Here is a 25321-nt window from a genome sequence, read left to right as displayed (position 1 = left end):
TTCCTTTCGCTCCTTTTCGGGACACGTATGTACCGCATTGATGGCAAGGGGACGGCGATGCAGTGATGCGGTGATGCGGTGACGGGGAAGTAGGGGAAGTGTGACTGACGCAGACGGAGGCGGAGGCAAATTTTCGTCGATCGCTAGCGCGATGCGCGCACGTTGTCAGGGTCTCCCGTCTCTTAGGAGCCCTCTTAGCCCGGGTTTCGTGTTTGGTTGCGCGATCGCTGATTGGCGTATGTATATTGGAATATCAAATCAAATTAGTGTCAGTAGGATAGGAATATGATGAAAATTTGATTCCGGCGGGGTGTGCTAAGTGCGCTCGACTACCCGTTGGGATAGCTAGATCAGGAGTTGAGCACTGGAGGGGGAAAGGAGGGGTGTAGAGGATGTAGAGGATGTAGAGGATGTAGAGGATGTACCGGGAGGAGGGAACACGTAGGGAGGTAAATTGAAATATCAAACGAAATTTGATTCCGTGGAACCTCTCCGACATTCGATTCGATGCATCATGCATCATCCGCTATCATTACTCAGGGCCAAGCCCAGTGCAGGCGGGAGGGTTCAATGTTCAGACCTCAGGACTTGTTGCAGGAGAGAGGAACCAAGGAGGAACGCTAAAAAGAAACGAAACGCAATAAAATGAGAGTGGCTGAACAGACTAGTGGGTCGCGGATCGCGAAAGCAGATACGTATGATAGCGACGAGACGAGCCAATGAGATGCTGGGAGCCAATGGGACGCCGTGGCGCAGAGCCAGCGATCCAATGAGGGGGAGGCGGTAGCTGGACTGGGCAGGGAACGAGAGGAACCAATCACTGGATTGCCCTGCACTACTGCACAGACTCGTCCGTCACTCAGACGGTTTGCCAGAAACGGGGTGCTTCTGTCAGAACTTCGCGGAATGTCCCCACCACGAAGGAGAGTTCCTTGCATCGTAAATTAACGAATACTACATTTCGGTGGTTAACATGGCAGGAGAGATGATAAGATAAACGGTAACCAGCTCTTCCCCACCTATACTCCGCATAAATCCAATGTTCCGCCTACCTCTCGGATCCTCCAATGCATCACTGACATCAACATTTCATTTCAACCACCAGCCTGAGGGTGCGCGTGATCCACGACGACGATGCCGCACACGGACCTGAACGAACAATCTGACCTACGGGCAGCCTACGGGCCTATTTGGCAGTTTAGCGGTTACTGGGTCCGCGTTGGATATATATTCAAGCTCAAGATCTCGAGTTGCGTTCTGTTGCGTTGCGAACCTTATGATCGCCTGCTATAGACTGTATGCAGTAGACCCGGGGGAAGTACGCTGCAATAATCAATTATCGAGGAATCTGGGGTTTCTCTTGGAACATAGAGGATGTGGAGGGGCCTTGTATATGTACCGAGAACCGGGCCTTGGCTGGGTCTGCTGAGCGGGGAGTTTATCCGTGCACGGCGCGTGTTATACGTACAATATATGCGGAACTGGGATGAGGAGGCCTTGGTGTGCGCAGGTAGTGCGTGACGGGAGGAATTGGAGTTTATACACTGCGATACACGTCAAGTAGGTAGAGTGCACCACTATCTGCATTCAAACGTTCACGGGCAGCTCATAGTGGAGCATTGCGTCCAGACTCTCCCGCCGTTCCTGAAGGTCTGTCCTGGGATGTCGACTTGTCTCTTCTTCAACTAGTTAGCTCAGGATAGCATCGTGACCGGTTCCACTGACAGTCTGAGTGACACGGCCGCCTCTCGTAATGCGGCACCCTTATTCTCTACCCTACCCTACCTGACCCTGTCAACCTTGCCACCCAGGATGCACATACATAACATACCTATACATACCTAGCACGTTCCTTGATCTGCATCCACGAAGGACACGAAAAAGGAGATGCCGTTCCGAGTAAGGCAACGCACAAACGCCCAAAGACCAAAGCGTGCTAGTCAAGAGCCGAGCGAATACAGTTACGGATACGGATATGGGCGAGCGGATATAGTATGTTGCAAACGCAAACGCAATTGCTTATCTACCGACCCACCACATCACCCATCACCAGGCCTATTCCTGCTCTCACGCCTAGGCTCGCGAGGGCTTCCCAGCTTCGCAACATACGCCATACGGGATTTAGGCGACTGAGCCGCCCGGCCAATGGAAGCGAAGTGCGGTTGGTGCGGTGCTGCAGTGCTGCAGTGTTGCGGAGCTGCGGGCCAGTAGGAATCCAGAATCCCGATAGCGTGGCGAGATGTCGTACATACGTATGGTACCATTACAAAGTGGCAGCAATCAGGAAGCGCCCCGGAATGCAGTGATTGGTGGGAACGTGCCACTTGGAACTTGGGAGGAAGGGTGGGTGGGACAAAGCCGCAACATGCGTTCGCGGATGTACGGCATTATCCCAGGAGCTGGACAAGTAACCAATGTAGACGGAAGTCAAATCTTCCCGGAGGTAAGGTTTGAGGTGGTCACTGGTCGTATATACGGACGGCCTGGAACCTGATTCCTGAGGCTTGCCACTCAGTGCCTTGTACATATTAGTACAGAGTGCTTAGTCTTTAAGTGGACGAAGTCATCGACGAACTTAGATGTAGCTGTACGTACATACCATTCTACCTTGAAAAAGTAACAAACGCCGTGTATGTAGTAATATCCAGGCGAGGCATGTTAGAAGTCGAAGGTCTCCCACCGGTTCGACGGTCGACCTACGTTTGCGTTTGCATTTAGTTAGATGGAGATGGAATAGCTCTGATGAGGCCTTGAGGACTTACCGGACTCCGTGTGCTTACCCACGTCCGCACTTTCCTTGCATCGCACACCACTAGCGGTGACTCAACCGGATTCTCGTTAACGACGATGGCAGCGGGGACAATGAGTGGCTGGTCCGTGATGGACTTACGGGTCACTCTCATTCATTCCACGAGCGTCGAGTGATGACGGCGTGCACTTTCCTTGTGCGTTTACCAGTCCTACAGGGTGAGTCAGTTAGTGAATGACGAACCCTTGATTCGATGATTGAGCCGGACTCACGAGTCACGATGAATCCGGGGAGTTCTTGAAATGCGGCGCAGTGGCGGCTTCACGGTGATTGGCCTGAGCTTTTGAGTGGCACTGCCGTACTTGAGTAAACGATGTACCGCAATCGCATCATGTTTCCATTCAGATCCCCTTTCTTGTTGAGCGTGGCCAGCCAGCGTGGTGTAAAACATAGTTTAGGTGCACGGAGTACTCACGGTGTAGGAATGACATGCCGCTTCATCAACGGCATACGGCAATATGGAAAAGGAAGCAAGGGGACTTGGGAACAAGCATCTTGGGCTCCCCCGGATCCGAGATCGGGGGTGTCCCACGCCGCGAGTAGATGCACAGTTTTACACACGCGGGGTGGTTGGTCAGAAGCCGACCGTGTGTGTACCCGAGGAGGACGTTCCGCATTGTGGAGAAGGTGTTCAAGGTACGGCGCCTGAAATCGGGACGGCGAAAACTCCAAGCGCCCGCCCCTATACACCCCTATATGCTGAAGTGACTTCGCATTTCGGTCGACACCGAGGCATTCTGTATACTGTGTATGAGCCGCTGCTGCGATTCATCACTCATATTCATCTCACTGGTTCTCAGGAGCTGCTGCTATTCCGAGGAACTGTCGACGTCACATCCTCATCATGATCCTTTCGATCCCCTGCGTCTGCCTCCGAGAATCATCAACTGACCGTTCTCAATCCTCAAGGAGAGAAAGGCATCCACAGCAATGCTCGATGATGGAGAAGTCGTGGAATCTGCGATTATACGTGTATTGTGGGTGAAGAAGACTGATCTGACATTGCCTCCGTGTATTGATTGCGTCTGGGGTACTAAGCACACGCCTGAAATAAGTGTTCTTCCGATAAGTCAATTGAGGATTTTATACCCTCGGGCTCAATGATGTTACCCCTGTGCGCCTGCGCCGGAAGGCTCAAGACAAAATTACTCTCGCTCCACCCATCGAAGACGACATGCACTTCGTTTGGTGGGTAGCGACATTGTTCAGTGTTCTGCTCAGATTTCAAAGAACTCGAACTCGGCAACGCAACTTAACTGTAGTCGAGGTGGAGCCTCGCATAACGCCATCCGTAGTCTAATATGGATATGTACTCGTATACACCGCTGTCACTCACGGTTCAGCATGCTTGAGAATCCTACGGCGAAACGCTCCTTAAAAGTGGGGTCTTCTGACTAGAACCGATTGTGTTCTTATGAAAGCCAAACGTTAAATGACTTCCCTCATAGGACGAAGAGGACCAAGGGGCTGAAATATATTATGCTGGGCGGAAGAATGGATCTTACCCTCACGCAATTCCGTAGACCCCTCGCACACACGCACGCAGATACACACACACCTACGTGCTGTTCAGAGTCACAGATCAACATTTCACTTCTTTACGCACACAGTTAATATGTGTGGAGGGGCGTTGACGTACTTTGCTATATATAAGGGGGAGTGATCGCTTTAGTCTTTGGGTCTGCTTCAGTGAATGGTGGTTCGAACTTCGTAGCATTAGGTGCATGCCGCACGGTAAGTCGGGATCATCGGAAGTTACTAGTTACCTGTCGATGCCGTGCTAATCTTTCCCTCCGTGCCTTCTTCACGCACCCTCGGCTAGTACGTGTGTATCACTTAGCCTCTGACCCACCCATCAATATCAATCTATGTACTGACATGCGAAATGTGAATTTCAGCGAATATATCCAAAAAACACCATCGAGGCGACGCTAAGTACACTCGTCTTATTTCCACCGCATTGACGCGGACGGCACTTCCGTTTCCGAGATCAGGCCTCTTGAGCCTAGTGATACCATCGTATTGACTTAGAAATAACACAGGAGACCTGGTGACCTCTTTCAGCCGCATTGACTCCTCCTTCCTCAGCTTGCATAAGACACGGAGACGTATGGACCCACCTAGACCGCCAGAAAAGTAGCACAAAGCACACAGTCAGCCTAGCCTTCCGTCTATCCTATTCGTCGTACGGCCGGGACTATGACAAGCACACAGTGAAGACATCAGGTCAAGCTAATTCGAGTCCCTTCTGCACTCAAAAGGCATAGAATACCATTTGAGTTATTCATAGACCAACCAGCTGGTGGATAGATATCGCCATAAAAGCAGTTAGCAAATGGTAACGCCACTTGGCAACGTTTACGTTGTGGTCAGTCCCCATCGAATAGCCTGAATATATGAAGTAATTGCAATTTCTAGAGTAGATAAATTCAAGGCCAAAAATAATACAGCGCTCGCCTGGTGCCGAATAGATATCTCTTGAACGATTGAAATCACATTTTCGACGCTTTTGGCATAGTCCTTGTTCTTGTCCCCCACACCCCCGCATGCGAGTCTGTCCCATACCCCGTACACATACCCCACACCCCAAACATAACGCTCGTGTGATACATAATGGTTCGTGTGAGTTCCACGTTACTCGACAGCCTGGACACCATCGTACGCCGGCAATCTCTTGCATGCTTCGTCCCAGTCGATGGTCCCCTGCACGAGTTCCGTGACAGTCGCAATCACTTCGTCGATCGGGCCAATTCTTTGATCCATGGTGTCTCGCTCCCTGCCGAGATTTAATTCAGTTGAGGTCAGTGCTAATTCAGAAACAGAAGCGATTCCGCGCGATCAAAGGTAACGGCGAATCAGTTTCACACATTGTGTGGGCACAACGGTGTCACTCAACACGTTTCCTGCGTCGCCGCAGTCATGTGTTCTCATGTTGAAAGGGAAGAGAATGCAAAGAAGGGCCAAGCAAAGGGGGGAAAGAGACTCACCGCAGCGTCATCGTCCGGTTTTGTACGGCTTATTGATTCGAAGGTTAGTATGAACGGTGAATGACGAAACCGAAAGCTTATTTTGTCAAGAACTTACAGGCGAAATCTAGGGTGACTCCGTAGGGCGTGCCCAACTCATCATTTCGGGCGTAGCGTTTGCCGATGGAGGTGTTCGAATCGTCCACACGAGAGAATATTCCGGCATTTCTAAACTTCATTGCTATAGCAAAAAGGAACAGGAAAAAGAAAGAAGTCGAACATTAGCGAATGTGTTCGGCCGTCGGAAAGAATGTTAGATTGAATGGGTGGGAAACGAAGGACGAAGTGGAATAAGGGTTGGGCACGAGACACGTACAGACTTCATGGACCAGTGGATCAAATTCTTGCCGTGCGCTGAGAGGCACGATGAGAACTTTAGTGGGAGCCACGAGAGGTGGCAGAGACAGGACCTGGACCATCGTAGATCAGAGATGGGCTCGTGACTGACAAATCGACGTCATGAATCAGCACAGCATGGCTTACCCCGCGTTCTACATCCTGCTCTCTGCACCAGAAAGAGTGCTCCAGCAGCGTGTACAGAATTCGACCTAAACCAAACGATGGCTCGATGACGTTGGGGGTGAACTCTCGTACTAGATGTGGGCCACGTGAGACCAAGCTCAATACATATGGATCGAGGATCGAGGGACTTACTTGATTGCTTGAATGTTCTACGTTCGATTGTCAATAATTCTGGTGCGAGGGTGAATTCTTTGCCATCGGGGGTGCTAACGACCGCGGGACTGCGTGTAAAAAGCAGTCAGACGACCTATATTTCATAGAAAACGGTGGAACGACAGCGAAACGGTCCCACTGACCCTTGAGCAAGTTCTCCTTTCAGTTTCAGAAGAGCCGATTCGTCCATGGACTCAACGAGTTTTGATAATACACCGGCATCCCCTCTGAAAGTCTTCCCCAAAAGTTTTTTGTCGAACTCTGCCACTTCTTTTTCCGAGACGATTGGTTCTTTCAAGGCTTGTCTGACGACCAGAGGATGCCCAGTCTTCTGCGAGTGCACAGTCAAGTCGTACGCGGCACGATCGGCACAGCCTACACACTCCGTCCAGCCCGTAGAGTTCTCGATCTCAGCATCCCAGCAGTCGGTGGCGTAGTGAGCCATTTCGTTGGCCATATGTTGTCGGAAACGGAGTCGTTGTGGGTCGATACCAATTTTGAGGAGGAATTGATATATACGAGCCAAGAAATAGCCCAACGTCTCATTTGCGATTATGCCTTTATCCACCGCCTCACCAACGCTCATATTCACCACCTCAGTCCTGCCCGCAGCCTGGACGTGTCGGTCCAGAAGAACAAGGACGACGTCTCGCACCTCGTGGAAACGCTCGTGCCGCTTGTCCTCCGGGTCCACGAAGTGTTCTATCTCCGCCATAGTGAACTCGCGTACACGAAGCAACCCAGCCCGGGGAGAGATCTCATTGCGGAAAGACCGTCCGATCTGCGCCGAAGCGAATGGTATGCGACCGTTATTGAAATCGAGCAATCGAGAGAAGTTGAGGAAATGGCTCTGCGCAGTCTCTGGACGGAGGTAACTAGAATTGATATTAGCAGCGTGCGTGAGGGGGGCAAAATCGCGTCAAAAATCACCCTGGATGTTGGCCGGTTGGGCCAATACTGCTAGCGAACATAAGATTGAATTGCTGGGGCTCGCTAACATCGTTCCCCGTATCCGGATTCTTGATGTGATGGGTTCGACAAAGCTCACCCAGCTCTGGGCCGGAGTAATTATCTAGCTGTTATCGATAATCCATAGAGTTCAAGCCAGTACAAGGGGTCAACCCACCTTTGCGAGGATACTCTCATATTCCTTCACGACCTCGTCGGTCAGCTTAACGGCAGTGACTTTAACCTTCGATTTCTTCTTCTTCTTTGCATCCTCTCCTTCCTCCTTTGCTTTTGCCTCCAACCCTCTGGCCTCCCTGTTGCCCTCTAGTCTCCCCTCCAGCACGCCCTTAACCAGATGATCGGCCCTCAAAACCTCCCCATTGACCACGTCCTTGACCATCCAATCGGCGAATCTTGCTACGTGCCCAGATGTCTCAAACACAGGTGCGGGAGTCATTATAGTTGTATCAAGTTCAAGCATATTTTCCGAGACGATAAAGTGTTTCCGCCATTCTGAGATGATGTTGGATTGCAACGAGGAGCCTGGTGGGCCGTAGTCGTACAGGCCAGCCACGCCTGTAAACAGACATGCCTTGTAACATACGTCAATACAATCCGTTTAGTACGTACCACCATAGATTTCGAAAGCTGGCGCGTAGAAGAACCTGCGATTCAGAAGCGCCTCTAGACGGGGCTTTTCGAAGGGGTGTGCGGTCTTGTTCACAGTGCTGGGTGCAGGGGTAGCCATATTCGAGTCTGAGTCGATACTTGAAGCGTGATTTAACTGATTTTGGTCGCGCGTAGTCGAGTTACAGCGTAGGTTCACAGCAAAAGCCGAGTAAAGTGGGAGATATGGCAGAGAATGAGATCGATACGGATATTTACAACGGAGAGGGCGCGACGGTCCACGTATTGATGAAGGAACAAGAAGCAATCGCGACAGCATGCAGTCTCCGAGTCACGATGGATTGACCATGCAATTTTGACGCGATTGGCAACTTGGATGGAGAGATAAGATAACGACCATCGGATAGGATCGCGTGACTCTTTTCTAGGGGTTCCTAGGGACCTTTAGGGCTCTTTAGGGGCAACTAGAGAATGAACTATACACCTATGATATGTAAGTAGATAAATTCGTGGAGTCAGTATTTCTCTAAGTCCCTGGCAATACTTCTTTGTATCTGGACAACAGCTACCCACCCTTGACATTACCTTGAATCGCATGGTTACCGGTCACGAATCAGCATAAATCCCTCTGAGTCGGTCAGTAAAGATCATGTTCTGTAAGACCCTAGCGCCAAATTCAATGCATATACATAGACATTCACCCACTCGGCTTTATTTCATTTCGGCGTAAAGCAAGACAACGCATGCTACGCGCGGGCCGCTTGTAGCGTTTCCCGGTCATTGTCATTTCCAAGTTCTTACGCATTTCTACTGGCTGGTGAGCACAAGCAAGCGGTAGCAGTAAAGAGAAACTGTGCTAGACGGCTTGTGATATGAGCGAGGTTGTACCGATCAACCGCTGATATTCCTGGGAACTGGCTGCTGCTGCAGGCACAACGAGGAGTCAAACATGAAGGTGATCTATTAAAACGGCATGGAGCAGAGCGGCAAAAGCAATAGAGGCCTTGGCTTCTCAGCCAAGGGCCGAGCACGGAATGGTGAGATGCGGAATGCATGGAATCCCTCAAGCTGTCAAGTGTGGATTACTCGGACCGCCGCAGAGCGAGGAGGAAATCTAAGCCACTGCTGTAAGGCGACTGTTGTTCAATGTGGGTAACGGTCCGAGGGGTAGATGGATTGTTATTTCTCTTCAATGGAGATGCCGTGCGACTCAAATTTCAGACTTTTCCACAACGCCGAGCCATGCCGCCACATCACGGATCGATAAAGATACTTCCAGGGCTGAAAGACAATGACAATATTCCCGCATACGAACAAGGCCGTCTACTTCGTCAAAGTTCAGCAAATGCGGTATTGATAGTAGATACAGGCCATCGCAATCTACACGTACACAACCGACAAAGCACGGGCGCGATAACACAGCGATTCGAACATCAGACCGAGAAAAGGCGACATGCGGTCCGATCTGACGAAGATGATCACCAAATCATGGGAGAGGGGGTAAACTCTCGCAGCGCGTTCGTCCCGATGCACGCCTGCATGCTACGCCACCACCACCCATGTCACTTGCACCGTGCCCTATCCCATCACGGATCGGCTGGATCCTTCGGCGAAGGAGAGCCCTTGCCCTGGATGTCTGCCAACGCTTCCTGCATCTTCCCATATCCCTTTGCGACCCACTCCTCCGGCGGGATGCGGGCCACTTGTTCGTCTACGTGCGATGCAAATATCAGATCGTTTTGCCGGGAAAACGCCCAGGTAGATGGGTCCGGAGGGGGCGTGGAGGTGATTGCGCGTAGCTCATTGCCTACCGGAGAAAGTAGCGGCGCATATGGAGTCGAAGACGTTAGCCAACATGACACCGATGAGCGTGGAACGCAGGGGCACCAGCGCAGTGGGAACCAGGAGGATTTAACATCAGAGCAGCCCATGAAAAGTGTCAAAAGAACAGGGCACATACGTATGATATTGTGTGTGAAGTGATCCAAGTTCTGTATGTGAATGTCAATGCTACTGGTAAGTGAAAGAAACGTGCACAGGAAGCATACCAGGTCATTTTTGTCGTAGCCTGAGAGGCCGTACTTTGTGAGCGCAAGGTTACAGTTATAAGAGATTATGCAAATACGCTCACCAAAGGGATCTCAGCGACGATCGTTCATTAGACAGTACGCAGGCGGAGTGTTTTCGGGATGCTTACTTTCAATTTCCTCGCCAGCGACCAGGAATCCGAAGAAGAAGAAAGCCTGCTAGATCCCTCAGCCGCCAACATCCCGTATCAAAGTTGTCCCAGGCCTACCGTAACGACCGTGCCGGGGATGGTTAGCCAGTGAAGCTGCGCCCAGATTTGAAACGGCTATGTGAGAAAAAATAGATCATAGATAAGAACCCAAGCGTCTGATAACGAGTACGGAAGGAGAGGCCGAACCAAGAGAAGACAGAAGATAGTCGTAATCGCCCAGAGGTGAAAGGAATACCTAACATACGCAAGGGGGTTAGCCACGATCCGTTGATGATCAGAAAGATGAAATCGAGAAGCGAGGGATCCTTACGAGAACGGGATGGGAGTAGTAAGAATCCTTTCCAAACCAGTTAAGCTATCGACCAGTTGACCGAGAGAGAGGAGAAGAGAGTCTAAACAGAACAGGAGGTGCTAAGAATGGTATCCAACAAGCTACGGTGACACGCACTCGTGGTAGGAACGTCGATCGTGTGTCGACGCTGCAAGGCCGCGACGTAAGAACTCTGTGTGCTACACTTTAGAGGTGACTCCTCAAAGTGGACATAAAACATACGAGGTAGAGCGATATCTCCAATGGTATATTGTGAGAAATGGCCTTGTTACGTAGCTCTGCTCTCTTTTTTTTGGTTTTTGTGCTCTTCTTCTTCTTCAGAACTCGGTCGAGAAGAGAAAACGGAAATATGGTCAGAATGTAGTAAGAGGGAGTGAGATTCCCGGGGAGCAAATAAATTTCATCGCTCTGGGAGATGATCGTGTTCGTCGTATTGGTTCGGCGGAATGGTGGTAGTGGGAGGTCGCCATCTTTGCGGCGGTCGGGAGGGCGAGTCGAAGGTGTCGTGGCTGGGAACGGGAGCGAGCCTCCGGTAGAAACATGCTGTCGATAGCGAACGTGCTGTGATTGATCAACTGACTTTTCCTCGAGCGTGCCGCCATCGCGAGCATTGGAGGAGAAGTCAGACTTCGGAGGCGAAGACAGATCAGTTTCCGAAGGTCGTCCAGCAGGCAGTGCATATTCGGGCAGGAATTTCACTAGGTAGTATAGGTCCCTGTAGTAGATTCCATCTTCGTTGCGGAGATAGTGCTTGATCGCCACAGCGAACGCTTCTACCAGGTTTATCGCGGTCTTTTTCTCGATCGTTGAGCGTGCTTTCTCTTCATCTGCTGAAATTTCGACGCCAGGAGTTGGGGGTGCTGCATCTGTTTTAATTTCGTATCGGCGCGTGTTGTGACAAATGGCGATTGGGTGGAAGCTACCTGGAACATGAAACCAAAGCACTCTCGCAAACGACCGACTGGCTATTATAATCTGTGACCAAAGTCTTCTGCCTTCATTGTACCGTTCGAAGGACGAAGTTGTCCGATATGAGATAACGAAGCCCAGGACCGTTCCCACTCTAACCACTTTTGTTCAACCATTCGAGAGTATCGGTTATAAGCAGGTACTTACACGGTTAAGAGCGTAGGCTGGACGATTATGTCGTATCCATTGTGGCCTAGAAGAGTCACCATGGTCGCCCAGGCCCCATAGAACAACAGAATGTGCCAACATCGGCTGACTGCCGTAGCAAGAAAAGCATGGACTACGGAAGCGGCAGCCTGCTGCTCCCTCGGTGCAAACCTGGTTATATGGTGACTGTGAGCCCGTACTATTTCTAGCTGAGAAGGGGTCCTCACGGGTCAGGGACTTTGAAACCTTGAGCTTGTTGGCCTGGCACATCCGCGTCCTCCTGCCGGATACCAGTTGGCTGAGTGCCCAAATGAGGTGCAAAGTCCGCAGGCACGTACGATGTTAGTTAATGTGCCCTCTCGGTCCCTCATTGTTTCTGCAAAGGCAATCTGCAAGTCCCTGCGCGAGTACAAGTGGTCAGTAAGGTCGGAAGAGCGGGGAAAACAGTGCAGAACTTCGAAGGCAGCGAGATGTCCCATAGCTTATATAAGGATCAGCCCCGAACAGCGTGGCAGCTCACGTTGGAAGTCATAGGAACACCAAGATCTGCACTCCTCACTTCTCGTTGATGCCATGTCTCGGCGGGTGGGGCACCATCAGCCTCCGAGCTACAGAGTTTTCACCATTCGTAGATTCCGCATTTCGAGAGCATGATGATACAGCCTGGTATATCTCACCCACACACGGATGGAACGACAAACGCTCATGGATCATGCATCGTGGTCAAAGAAGGCTGCTGCGCGCGATTCGCGATTTCTCCCGATTTCTCTGCCAACAACCGGGCTGCACACTGACTTGCATCGCCTGAACTTTGAAGTACCAACAGTGCACGGGGGTTTCGCGGAGCTAGACGAAGTACGGACGGATGAGTACGTTGCAGAACCTGACATTCGACAACGATACCTGGGCATAATAAAGCGCCAAAGCGTATAAAAATAGCATCGAGCTTAGATTGCCAAGCGTAGACCAACAGAAGACACGCGAAAACATGAGAACATTGGAACATTGTTTGCCTCGTTGGAGAAACATGAGACACCGTGATGACAAGACTGATCAATCGTATATCATGGAAGGCTGCTGGCTTTGATACCCTCGGCATAGCGAACCCGAACACTTGTGAAGAACGTGGATAGGTGAATACGTCGTTGTCGAAGAGTGCGAAGGCCAAGACGAAGGCGAGGGGAACTGGGAGGTAGAAGTAGAATCAGGTACGACTATCAAGAGGGACGCAACGACGGGGACTGAGACGAAGCGAAGCTCGAGGTTGACTACGATGGCTATGGCCACGCCGACGGACGGAACGAGAGAACGAGCGATGGGGAGAATGGGAGGAAGAGGGAAAGGAAGGGAGGCGACGTTGTGCCGCCAGCGTTCCAACTTTCCTCGGCATCGGTCGCCGGTCATCGTCCAATCGTAGGTCAGCTTGGTTCTATGGTTTGAAACGAACTGACATACCTTTCGGATCCACTAGGTAACGCTCTGGGTCGATATTTGAGAGTTCGTAAGTCTCTCGCTTCGTTGTCGTTGCCCAACCTACTCTTTCCTCTTCCCCCTTCTCCGCGTCCTCTTCTCCACGTCCTCTCTTCTTTCCCCCTCTTTCCCCCTCTCCCCCGCTTGTACTCCTCCTGTGCTCCCCCACGCTCCCCCTGCTACTCGAGCTCAAATACTCGACTACTCACATACACAGCCCGCTGAACCCAGCCCTCCAACGCGCGGACACTGCGCCTCCTTTATACACCTCCTTCAGGCCCCAGACCCCAGATCTCAGAGTCGGCCGTAGACGCGTAAACGGTTTAGCACGAATCGACGCGCCAGCTGGTGGAAGTTCTCAAAAGTCAACATGAATCCATCTCGTCGTTTTTCTCCTCCGTTCGCGTCGTTTCACTTCTCCGTTCATCCCCTATCCACGCCTTGTCATGTACCAGACATTGTATATCGCATACCGGCGTAGATTGCAATACAGCTCCTCTTCCAACGCAATGGATAGGCTGCACAAGGTATCAGATTGCACGTAACGTAGTAGTAATAATACAAAACAGGCAACAATCTCATTCGACTTTATTGTGTCCGCAGCGGAATAGCATTGAATACTGACTTCCAAGTTTCATTCCACAGCCCTCTGCCCTCCCTCTGGCGCCAACCGAGAGCGCGCCAACGCCGCAGCCATAACCCTTTCCCTCTCCTCCCTGAACTGCGCCTCGCCCACGCGCTCTCCCTCGCCCCTACACCCACGCAGCGTTGCCCACTTCGCCGCATACACCAGCAGCCCGTCCGTATCCGCGCCCCTCACCCCCCTCACCGCCAGCACCTGCAGTATCAGCACCACGTGGTACAGCACCCGCACGTACGCCAGGGACCCCTCGAGGCCCTCCGCCTCGATGACCTGCAGCAGCGCGAGCGCCGGGCGCAGGAGGAGGCCGTCGGGCAGCGCGGGGCTGCCGGCCCACCGGACGATCGCGGGCACGGCGTCCGCCACGCGGCTGATGCGCAGGCGGTTCGCGTCGGAGGCGGCGGGGTCGGGGTCGGTGCAGGCGGCGCAGGCGCAGCGGATGCCGTATGGCTTGAGCGCCCTGGCGCGTGCGGCGCGCGGCTGCAGGAGCCCGCAGTAGGTCGAGGTGATCTCGGCGCCGGGGGGGATGTCGCGCACGGCGAAGAGGAGCATGGAGAGCGAGGCGCGATCGAAATATGAGGTGGTGTTCGGGCTGCAGCTGCAAAGACAGAGAAGGGGAGAGCGAAAAGGCGGGAGCGGTCAGTCGCGGTATTGGTATGAGACGACGGAGGTTTGGTGGTCTACCTGTGGTTGACCCTGGACAAGTCCTTGAAGACGCCCGCATACGTCCTGCCTATCCCCCCAATCAGCACACCCACCCTCACACAAACACGCAGCACGCACCTTCGAGACGACACACCTCGTACGCATTCGTGCGCATAACACCCGTGATGGGCCCGCTCCCGTCGCTCTGGTGCGCGTTGTGCAGCGCCGTGTACGCCGTCTGGTTCGCGGGCGCCATGCGCGCGAACGCGATGCGCAGGTTCTTCTCCGCCTCGGTGAAGGCGGCGCGCTGCCGCTGGCGCGCGGTGGCGGTGGCGGAGAACTGCATGTTGTGGCCGTCGAGGTGCTGCGCCTGCGGCCCGAGCAGCAGCGGGCGCTCGGCCGTGATGAAGGCGCCCTGGGGGATGGCGCGCGTCGCGAGCATGCCCAGGCCCTTGGACGGGACTTCGGCGATGCGGTAGGGCGCCTTCACCTCCGCGCCCTGCCCCTGCCCCTGCCCCTCCCCCTCGCCGTCGCCGTCGTCGTCGTCGCTGAGAGAGGCGAGGAGCACAGGGATCACTGGGTTCGTGTGCGAGCGGGGGGTGGGCCGCGGGAAGTTGGGGTACTCGATGAGCTCCTGCTTCGCTGCGGCGCTGTGCAGGATGCACTCGACGTTCTCTGTGAGGGCCCCGTCCTGCGGCTGCGTCGTGAATATGTTCGCCACCCGCGCGGCCGGGGGCGCGGCGTCCACCGGCATCGTGCGCAGGTCGATCGTCGAGGTCACAGTATACCCCCGCGATTGCGCTGACGACACGGAGTTGAGTCCATAGTATTATCATATTATCATATCATTGTCGAATCATTATCAAAGATTCATGATGCGAGTTTATGGGAGTTTATGTGTGTTATACTGATACTGATACTGGGGTGTATTTGGGGATTGTTGGGAGAGGGAAGTGGAGCTCACCGGTCGCGTCTTCGGCTTTGAACTCGTCGAGGAGGCGACGGTTGAGCTCCTCCATCTGGCGCATTGTGGCCTCCTCCGATCCTTCGCGGGCTTTCCCTGCATCGATCGTGTTAGCCGGCCAGCGAGGTCATCGATCCAGCCATTGGTGGACTGATGGACGTACCTTTTGCGATTGAGGCCATGGCCGTGTTGGAGATCGCTAGGTAGTACTGAGTGCAACCTGTGGATGTGGGTGCCGCTGGTAGGAAGACGATCTTCCCACAATACAAGAACAATGCAATGAAACCATCTTCGAGTATATATCATCCTTGACCCACCTGATGCTCGGAAGCGCGCAGGCCGCGTCGAGGTAACGCAATACGGTACACCCTTTACGAGTTTCCGACTATTCAAGTTGCAGTCTGAGGGAGAGCAACGACGGGGAGTCACGTTATTTATACAACACTTGCTCTTGGTGAGCGCGCATAGAGGATACACATCTGAAGATCTGAAGCAGAAACTCGAACGACTCTGAGTCTACGGATGCAAGGCGACCCGAGGGCGCCGGGGTTCCCGCTGGTCTACGGAGGCGATGGCGGAATCCTCTAACGACCTCATGAGAAATACATCCAATTCGGCTCTGAACGTGAACTTCTGTCAGCACGTCGAATGTCCGAGGCCAAGTGCAATGTATGGCCTACCGCGGTGCCCTCTTTCTCCTGCCCATCGCCCAATCAAACCCAGGGAACTTCGACGCCAGGTTGTGCCAGCTGCGGCGTTCGGTGTCGCGGAACCGCGTGCGCAGCGGCTGCGAAGGGTGTATGGCGCGGAGCGTGACACCTGGGATGCGGGGAGCGGGCAAGGGCGCTGCGCAGGCGAATGCGAATGCGAATGCGGCGAGGCCGAGGAGGAGAAGGATGTGAAGGCGGGTGTACATCATGATCGCGGTCGAAAGGTGCGAACTTCTAGTGCGCTGGTGCGCTGGTGCGATAGTGGGATACACTGGTGGGTGCGTTTGGGCGAATCGTGGGTGGGCTAGCGGTGAGTACTGTACCGCAAAGGCAAGTAGTAAGGATCAAGTCAGCCTCCACCGGTTTGTGGAGTTTTACATAAGGCGCATCATGCACTGCGCACGCACAGGAGATTTCAACGTGGTAGGACCAGCCTAGCAGTTGGTGTCTGTACTCTGTACAGTGGTGCCCGGGGAGCGAGAGGGAGGCGAAAGGCAGTCGTCCGCATGTGTGTCGGCAAGCAACCGCTTTTGAATGTTGCAGCGCCTACAGGTATCACTTTCTCACTCATGGAACCGGAATTGATGTCAGACGAACGAACATTGAAACTGTTGACTTGGGCGCTGATGAAACGATGTGGGCCATCCAGACTCCATACCGATCGTCTGGAAACTGTCAGGCTGGCGTGTAATATTAATGGTAGGGAGTGTGAGATGAAGAGTATTTACATTATCATCACGTTGATGTTTGATTCATTGGGCGTTTTCAACACTACTCGCAAATTGGATCCACAAAATTGGTGTGTCAAATGCACTAGTCATCGTCGGATCCATCCTGATCGTAATCCTCTTCCTCTTCTTCTTCTTCTTCCTCCTCCTCCTCCTCCTCCTCCTCCTCCTCCTCCTCCTCCTCCTCCTCATCATCATCATCTAAGTCTTCCGAGTCTTCTCCCATATCATCTGGGTCCACACCATCCCAGATTATGTTTGTATACCGTGACCGCTCGAGCCTCGCAACAGCGTCTTTGGTGATCTCACAATTCTCGATATACACGTCCCTGACCGGCAAATTGGAGTGCTTTCGCAGCCCGAGAAACCTCTCAAATATGTTGAATGGGTACGACTCGTCGGGATAAAAATCGCGGAATTCTTGCTCAATGATGGTGCACTCCACTAGATCGATGGATTGCAGCTTTGGTGCAGGGTGAGGCAACCCAGACTGGGGCGCCTTGACGAAGCCCTCAAATAGGGAGAGGGGGGCCTGGTCTCGGAGGCGCAGTCTTTCCAATGCCTTGCAGCGTTGGAAAATCGTTATCCACTGCGCGTCTGTGACGTCGGACTCGGAGAACTGGCCTATCTCCAAGTCAAGGACGGATTCAAGTGGCAGGGCCGAGGAGAGAGGAATGAAGGCGGCACTCTGGTTACCATACCCCATGTCGAGAGTGATGGAAAGCCTGTCGGAGATTGGAGGTCCCTGGCACGAAACAACCAGTCGAGACGATATAAAGGAGATCGTTTGCGCGGCAGGAGCGCCTTCTTCAAGGAGCCGTCCACAAAGTCGGACTAGGCTGGAAAGATCTGGTGCTCCTGAAAGACAGTTTTCGTTGGTGAATGCCACGGACGAGCTGGGCGGATACTCAAGGCTGTCAAAGATAGCAGAGGATTCAAGATCAAAGGACGTGATGGATATACGCGTGAGATTCGGAAGCTTAACGCGAGGCGGGGAGGCTCCAGGTTTGTCCCGCACCAAGCCAGTGATGTCGAGTTCTTCTAGTTTGGGAGAATGGCGGAGGGAAGAAAGCAAAGACATTGGTCGCATTGTGGACCAATCATCGAGCGAGATGGCCAAGTGCGTTAGATGAGGCAGCGGTGGGAGCTCAGAAATATTGATTTTTTGGAGAGTGAGGCGACGAAGGGAAGGCATTTGGCGGCGCATGGCAACGAGAGGGAATGGAGCAGTAGCGGATGGTAGTCCCTGATCCGAAACGATCAGGCGAAGGTGTTCCAGCAACGGAGCGCTTGCACCCAGGTTGAACCCCAGGAACCAGACAATCTCGTGCTGCATGGTTGCACAGATATCAATTTCTTTTACACGGCTTATTTCCGCCATAACGGACTTGATCATATCTCTATCGGCTGTGGCGATGTCCAGGGGACTCGTGCTGCAGTATATCCGCAGAGGCGCGGCCTTGGATCGCCTGAAGAGTTCTAGGGCGCAATCGGGCTTCGAGAGGTCGATGGAAGACCACATTCGAGGGGAAGCGAGCGCGATTTTGCGCCATTCCTGACATACGCCAGCAACGTTCAACCAGCCTGCTTCCTTGGGCGTACCAGCAGGGAGCCTCCCGTCCTTCGCAGCAAGAAATATCTGCGACAGGATTTCCGGTGGGAGTGTCGAAGTCCGGTTATAGGGTTTGGAAACAGGAATTGAGGCTTCGTCGAGAACAGTCCTCCTTGCAATTTCAGTGGTACCACGGGCTGTGGCCACGTCAATGGCGCGAATGGACCTAGATATAAAATGAGCTAACACTCGATAGCAAGAGCTGCTGTACAGAACATTATCAGAGTATGCTGGAGTGTCGATCGATGTTGAGTGAAGCTCGACAAGATGAGGATAAGCCCTCGGACCGCCATTACGTCCAAGTTACGGAGCCCCTTTCTTCGAATCTTGGCAGGATTTGTTGGAGAGAAGGGCCCGCGGAAGGCAGAACAAAATATATTGATACATATTGTACATGGCTAGCCGACGATAGACAGAGAGAAATTGGACTAGAACAATGTGGCTGCAATCCCACTGAGTATATCGACCAGCGCATCAGAAACATCGCCCCCATCCACAGGCATATCTCCGTCAACAAGGCCACCCGTGTCCACGCTCCCATCGACTCCTGCAGTATCAAACCATCCGCCCCCGTCGCCTGCAACACTGAAGCCTTCACCCCCGTCACTCATCGCACCTGTCAGCCCATCCGCAACAATATCCCCCATCGTTTCCCCAGCGACATACCCCATCGCCGCTTTGGCTACGAGTTTGGCACCAGTCATCACGGCGTAGCTCATCGCTATCCCCGCTGCTTGTTTGGCTACGACTCTTGCTGCCGATTTCATGGCCGAAGTAGCGATCGATGACGCAGCTTTCCCAGCGGTGTCGGCAGCGGCGGAGAATGCTATTTGAGGAGACTCAGGTAAAGGAGGCGGAGATGAAGATTCGTCGCTTTCCCCGGAGCTCGGAGTAGGTGGTGCATGAGTCAGGTACCTAGTGAACCACTCGTTGAGTTCTGTGGACGGAACGAGGAACAAAGACGTACTCAAACTTCATGACTTTCATTGGCTTTCCTTCCTCTAGGCGCTGAATTCGTATAGTGTGCATACCGTGTACGAGGTCCGTCTTGGTGAACACAGGGCTGCCTGTAGGGCATCTGAAGCCACGCTCGGAGAGGTCGACAGTGATAGGTTCCTTGGAGTCATCGATGTGGATCTCAACTGGAGAGCACGTCTCGCAGGAGAGAAGGCGAGCGACAAAACCAGATCCTATGAATGCACCGATAGGTAATCATAATCATAATCGCTGCGAGCATGTCTGGCACTTACCAATAAAGGTGAAGGACATCCCAGCATTCGCACCATGCGCTTCGAACAGGTCTGCGCCGCATCTATCATTGTACTCTTTGTGCCAGTACCTACCAGAATGGAGCCTGTAATTAGTACGAAGTACACAAGGCTGTCGCCCACGCACCCTGTCTTGGGGAGGCCACCAGGAAGTACGTCAACCGCCTCCACACTGACGAATGGGTCTCCCTTTGCGACAGTTGCGCAGATAACACCTAGAAAGCAGGAGAGCGACAGCCAGTGTCGGCGCAAGACATGAGTGGCCATTTGGCGAGCGAATCGGGGGGGGGGGGGGGGGGAGTGGTAAGTGAAGAAAGGCACACGTGCGGCCTATACCACAATGTACAAGTCCTCGTACCGCAGTAGACCACAAAGGTGATAAGGGACGCAAGGAGAGGAATACTTTATAATACGTCCGATGACCAGTCAAGAGGTCGTCCATTCTGAACTCGTCTTTACTGAGAGGTTTGCGAGCGCGCGATTGACATCGGAAGCCTCAAACGGAGAGGTCGATGGCGAGAGCCTTCTTGAGTCCCTCGTTGAGACCGCCAATGGAGACTGAGCCAGAAATCACGGTTCGCAAGAGAGAAGATGAGCGACGGCTCGAAAGCCAGAACCTGTAAATCTGAGTCCGTGCTCACCAATGAGTGTGATGGCATCCCAGCCTTCGTTCCATAAACCTCAGAGACGCCTAGCCCCATGTGCCATTGCACCCCCTGTGCGTACGTAGTAGCAGACCGCACATAGAATCTGCGCGACTTGATGTCCTCCAACAACGTGAAGAGTTTCTACGTAAGTTTGGTGTTCGGTGAGATTCATACTCACTGAGGGGCCCTCGTGACATCGATCTGCAACTTACCACCATGTTGAAATCCGACTATCCGTACAGTATCACTGACATTGCTCTCTCATCTATCATCGTCGATATAATCTTAGGTCTACACGCTCAGCGCTCAGCGGTCGACCAGGATGCTGAGGCTCACCGTGTTATTGACGAAGAAATTGCTGCTCACGAGGTAGCCATTCGACCCGACGCAATGCACACAGCACCATCTCGAAATTCCCTCTGGAAACCTTGGCATCGATTTTTCTTCTAGTACAGCCAGGAAACCTCACATCGCCATCCTGCCCTTTTCAGAAGAAAAACACTGGCTCGCTGTCGCCGTAGGATGCCGTCGCTGGCGCGAGATTGCACACGCGTCGGTTCTTTTGTGGAGTTCGATTGTCATTTCTCTACCAAGACGCGCTCTGATGCTGCTCGAAAGATCCAAGTCTGGACCTCTGCAAGTGAGCAGGGGACCGCGTTTCATACTCTCAGAGAGGGGAGATTGTGGCCAAGAAAGTCGTGTGTGCGGTAGAGCGTATACAAACACTCCATGTCGAGGCACGGACGGGCCAAGATGTCTTCAAGCTTCTACTCTTGAACGCGTCTGTTCCGGCGTCCCAGCTAGAGCGCTTTCATCGAAGTATCAATATCCTAGCTTTCGTATCGTTACTACGGGAAATGCCCTCTCTTCGGGCCCTACATCTCCGCAACATCGTCCTTCCCCCCGAGCTCCCATCATTACCTCACTTAACTACCTTGAGAGTCTTCGTCCCGGGCATCTTCGCTCTCCGACCTTCAACTTTACTTTCATTCAGCGCTCCCCGAAGAAATCAATGTTGCTTGTCTTGTCAAGGACGAAACACCTGAACTCCCAAGGATACGTGCCAAACTCCTTAACCTATTGCGTCTATCCATCGAAGCTGATGATCTCGAAACCCGCGCCATCTTGGCCAACCTTTCATTCTTTTACTTCATCCGACCTGTTAGAGAACCGGACTTGTCGAGTTTGTCGGGTTATGTGATTTTCTGGGTCAGGGGCAATCACCATCGACCAAGTCAAATTAAGTGCCTTCCATCCATCCATCATTTCGTTTCAGTGTCTTCAGCAGCGGGGGACATACGGGCCCCGGGGAGCTCTCTTTCGCCGTGCTATTACGACGTCGCGACTACACCGCAGCATACTCGGGATTCTTCTCGGTCTTGGCGCTACAGACCGCCCCTACGTCGACGTTAGCAGGGTTAAAAGGATGGGTAAGTCTATTCAGCGTCCGCAAGGAAGTCAAGCACCTCACCGTTTACGACGCTAACATGACAAGCCTGCTCCGGGTCTCGCGAACATGTCAGGGCCCCTCCCCTTCCTCTACTGCAAACGATCACGATATCAAAGTGTCGGTATACAAAAGGTGATCATCTGTTCGACTCATTCTTCGCTCTTAGGAATCTCCTCGAACACCGCAAACACTTGGAGATACCACTCACCAAAGCGACAATCATGCTCTGCTGCATTCCGGAGAGCGCGATTAGGGACTTGGAAGGTGAAGATTCAGCGACGATTGATTGGGAGGGTGCAGAGGTGTACTCGGGGATAGAGATGATGTGTTACGATGATGGACTCGATAACGACATCTACGCACCGGATGAGTCTAACGATGTGGCCTGTAGGCGATGTGTACAGGCTCTCTGCAAAGCCAGCTAGCATTAACTATCCACGCTCACCAGTGTCTCTCGCTCACCCAGATGCGAATATCAAAACCGGTCCTGGCGACCGGCTGCGCACACGAACGAACGGTGAATTAATTGCTAACATGCACTAGGGACATACTTCATGCACGAGCTGCATGCCAGCTTGTTACTTCATTTCATTTTCAGGCTTTCGGTACGTGTCGTACAATCACAAATACATGTGGACCATCCTCTGTCTGCAAGTTATCGTACATACCATACCGTGTAGCGACGCTGAATAGATACCTACTTTACCGCAACAACTTCAACCCCAATAACTCCATGACCAGTAACTAGAGGCGAAGATTAGATAGTAGGGAGCGACTGCGAACTGACTTCTGTGTGTTGGTGCAAGGTGGGGTCGATATGCCGGAGATATAGCATGTGCCGCAGAGCAGAGATTAATGGATCGGCTATGCGACGTGCGCATGCCCGGTTCGATGCCTAACGCGTGTTCGAGCCCGTACACACACAGCGCGTTCGAATTTCGTGACGAGTCGCGTGTCACGTGGGCACCATTTACTTCCGCCGTTCCCTCTCCCAACCACCACCACTTCATAAATATACGGAATGAACCGAATCTTCCGCAATGAACCCACAGTAGCCTAATGTCGTCGTTTCGTGTTCCGCCCGTTCGCGTTGAAGTTCACGCCAACCCCCAATCCCAGGTTGCGCAGATGCTGCACCATTATACGGCTGATTCGCATCGGTGCCGAGTTGTCCGGCGGTGACGATCGAGCCGATAGCCTAGTAGCTGAGTCGTTTTGTGAGGGAGCGCGTCGCTTGAGGTGGCATTGGCTGTGGTATCCTGAAGACGACGAATCAGAATTGGTGGAGGTACCGGACGATGTTGAAGGGGTGGAGGACGGGGAGGCGTTGGGGTTGGAGGCGGTGGAGGAAGCAGACGTCGAGACAGGGGAATCGTTGTCCGCGTTGTTCGAGGACCCCGGCGAAGTGACGAACGCCGCAATCTGAGGCCCGGGATACACGTATCGAGCGTCCGGGTCAAAGGTCTGCGCATATATTCAGCCATGGCGCACATATATTTCAATATAAGACTTACGCCAGGAAAGAAGATACCTGGATCATCGTCGCTGTACGCGCCCGGGAACTTGACCATCTCACTGTTCGTCGGCTTCCCACTACCGTTGCCGGTGATTCTGATCTGCGTACAGGATGGGTAGAATTCAGCCCCACCGCGCTGGGTTGCCAGATGGAGAGCGATGATCTCGTGGCGGATGAGGTAGTTCCCCGGGGCTATGTTCTTGGGGATTGTCACTGCTGCCGTGGCGCCGGACACTGGAGGCGGGGTGAGTACACAGCTCCGATGAGGAGAGGAAGGGAACATACTGAGATCCACCTGGGCCCACGCCCGATCACCACTTTGCTTCCTCGCGACTTGTTGGATCTTGAACCACCGCGCCTGTGTGGCATCGAAGTTCTCGCACCCCTCGTCGCCGCAACTCGCCATGTACGTCAACATAGGTCCCGTGTTATGCGGCCAGAAACTCATATCACCTCCCCTCCAGTCGAACTCCATCTTCGCGCCGGGATTGACTTGGAGTGTCTGCGCAGCGAATTGCGTGTTGTGGTTGCCGGTGGGGCCGCATAGGGTGTCGGCGTTGGCAGCGCCTTTGACTGGTTCGACTGTTGTAATGAGGCGCGTTGCAGAGGCGAAGGGAGATGGTGTGCCGGGAAGGTTTTGCTTGTAAGCCTTTCCGTCGACGGAGACGATGGCTACGACGCCATGTGCGGAGACGGAGGTAGGAGTGGAGATGAGGAGGATGACTAGGGATAGAAGGGATGTTGTTGCTATCATTGCAGGCGCGCAGCTAAATATCTATATCGTCCAGCGATGAGTACTTGAAAAAAGATACAAACAGATCAAACAGTGGGAGGACGCACATATATAGGTGTTGCCTCACCACCTACACGACGACAAAGACGAGAGAACAACGGGGAGGGGGCGAACCTCCTTCAGGCATGTAACCCTTTTCTATTTGTACACGGAGTACATGGTAATTTTTTCTCGGCCAGGCATTGTCCTCGAGGCTCGCAAACAACCTTATTTATCGACCGTGATCGATGGTATATCTCAGGTCGCCCGAGGTCCCTGGGGAGCTCTAGCGAGGCGGGAAGGGCGGCGAGTGGACTGATGGCCAGGGAGCGGTGAACGGTGAGCTGAGGAGAACAGTCGGCGCCGCTGTTCGGATCGTCGTCGAGCGCCTCTACTGTTTATTTGTACACCACACGGTCAACCATCCCTGAAACAAACAGTTAACCCCCTACGGTGGGGTGCGTTTGCGGTGAATATTTCAATCGTTATGATTTACTGAGGACTTTGTGCCTGCGATTGAATAGCAGATTCAACGTCGGCGACAGGTATGCGGTTCAAGACAACGAATTAACAACTGACTTTCTTTCTTCACCATCCCAGTTTGTCTCCGGTGATTTGGCACATTTCGATGGACACGTCCTTAACGTTTAACCGGCATCTTAAGTCGCTTTCGCTGTTTGAGGAACTTCCTGAAAGTATTAAGCGGTAGTGAAGTCTCGGGTTCGGCGTAGTGGCATCCTGATCAATGATAGGCTTCAGGTGCCACAACATCCCGACGCTATCAGTATTTGGATCCGTTCTCAGGGTCCTTCTAAAATGGGAAACATACGAACTCCGATTCTGAACCTCTATTGTCTCCTCATTGTCCGCGTGCGGCGGTGACAATGGCGGCAAGACAGCCATGCACAAAGAAACAAACAAAGAACTACTCTGCTGTATGCCAGCTCCTCCGTAGTCACACAATGGTCCAACAATTAAAAGGCCATTGTGGCCATGTCGCAGTGGCCAGCCCACCGAAGCGTTGGGTATGTATATAAATGCGAGGCTTGCCCAGCACTGACAACTTTATCCTTTACCTAGCTATCCCTCACTCGACGAGCAGTTGGACAACTTAGAGGCCTGAGGCTT

General features: G+C 52.9%; 8 protein-coding genes across 8 annotated transcripts; 1 reads left to right on the top strand and 7 right to left on the bottom strand.

Moving 5' to 3' along the window:
- Positions 1-5443: 5443 nt before the first annotated feature.
- GRS1 (Glycine--tRNA ligase 1, mitochondrial) lies at positions 5444-8206 on the bottom strand (the record flags this gene model as incomplete). The annotated part of the gene is made up of 10 exons (XM_036771755.1): positions 5444-5585; positions 5797-5824; positions 5894-6016; positions 6152-6245; positions 6319-6428; positions 6490-6578; positions 6654-7385; positions 7441-7586; positions 7637-8034; positions 8089-8206. The coding sequence occupies 10 exons, from the start codon at positions 8204-8206 to the stop codon at positions 5444-5446; spliced, it is 1980 nt and encodes a 659-aa protein (XP_036626376.1).
- A 1465-nt stretch (positions 8207-9671) lies between these two features.
- PC9H_002112 (uncharacterized protein) lies at positions 9672-11833 on the bottom strand (the record flags this gene model as incomplete). The annotated part of the gene is made up of 11 exons (XM_036771754.1): positions 9672-9892; positions 10046-10076; positions 10134-10153; positions 10217-10225; positions 10283-10328; positions 10382-10438; positions 10511-10559; positions 10635-10716; positions 10773-10827; positions 10878-11574; positions 11772-11833. 11 exons carry the CDS (start codon positions 11831-11833, stop codon positions 9672-9674), a joined length of 1329 nt encoding a protein of 442 aa, XP_036626375.1.
- Positions 11834-13875: 2042 nt separating this feature from the next.
- On the bottom strand, positions 13876-15672 carry PC9H_002111 (uncharacterized protein; the record flags this gene model as incomplete). Its single annotated transcript, XM_036771753.1, has 5 exons — positions 13876-14479; positions 14566-14614; positions 14665-15327; positions 15491-15586; positions 15654-15672. The coding sequence occupies 5 exons, from the start codon at positions 15670-15672 to the stop codon at positions 13876-13878; spliced, it is 1431 nt and encodes a 476-aa protein (XP_036626374.1).
- A 334-nt stretch (positions 15673-16006) lies between these two features.
- Positions 16007-16409, bottom strand: PC9H_002110 (uncharacterized protein; the record flags this gene model as incomplete). The annotated part of the gene is made up of 2 exons (XM_036771752.1): positions 16007-16109; positions 16171-16409. 2 exons carry the CDS (start codon positions 16407-16409, stop codon positions 16007-16009), a joined length of 342 nt encoding a protein of 113 aa, XP_036626373.1.
- Positions 16410-17013: 604 nt separating this feature from the next.
- PC9H_002109 (uncharacterized protein) lies at positions 17014-18758 on the bottom strand (the record flags this gene model as incomplete). The annotated part of the gene is made up of 2 exons (XM_036771751.1): positions 17014-18677; positions 18728-18758. The coding sequence occupies 2 exons, from the start codon at positions 18756-18758 to the stop codon at positions 17014-17016; spliced, it is 1695 nt and encodes a 564-aa protein (XP_036626372.1).
- A 210-nt stretch (positions 18759-18968) lies between these two features.
- On the bottom strand, positions 18969-20075 carry PC9H_002108 (uncharacterized protein; the record flags this gene model as incomplete). The annotated part of the gene is made up of 4 exons (XM_036771750.1): positions 18969-19455; positions 19508-19730; positions 19791-19879; positions 19936-20075. The coding sequence occupies 4 exons, from the start codon at positions 20073-20075 to the stop codon at positions 18969-18971; spliced, it is 939 nt and encodes a 312-aa protein (XP_036626371.1).
- A 596-nt stretch (positions 20076-20671) lies between these two features.
- On the top strand, positions 20672-22448 carry PC9H_002107 (uncharacterized protein; the record flags this gene model as incomplete). Its single annotated transcript, XM_036771749.1, has 7 exons — positions 20672-20824; positions 21127-21274; positions 21450-21638; positions 21812-21889; positions 21951-22026; positions 22072-22292; positions 22354-22448. 7 exons carry the CDS (start codon positions 20672-20674, stop codon positions 22446-22448), a joined length of 960 nt encoding a protein of 319 aa, XP_036626370.1.
- A 513-nt stretch (positions 22449-22961) lies between these two features.
- Positions 22962-24175, bottom strand: PC9H_002106 (uncharacterized protein; the record flags this gene model as incomplete). Its single annotated transcript, XM_036771748.1, has 3 exons — positions 22962-23369; positions 23420-23655; positions 23707-24175. 3 exons carry the CDS (start codon positions 24173-24175, stop codon positions 22962-22964), a joined length of 1113 nt encoding a protein of 370 aa, XP_036626369.1.
- Positions 24176-25321: the final 1146 nt, after the last annotated feature.

The sequence above is a fragment of the Pleurotus ostreatus genome, assembly GCF_014466165.1.
Source record: "Pleurotus ostreatus strain PC9 chromosome Unknown scaffold_10, whole genome shotgun sequence".
NCBI lineage: Eukaryota > Fungi > Basidiomycota > Agaricomycetes > Agaricales > Pleurotaceae > Pleurotus > Pleurotus ostreatus.
The sequence above is the reverse complement of the archived record's forward strand: the minus strand, read 5'-3'. Positions and strand labels throughout refer to the sequence as shown.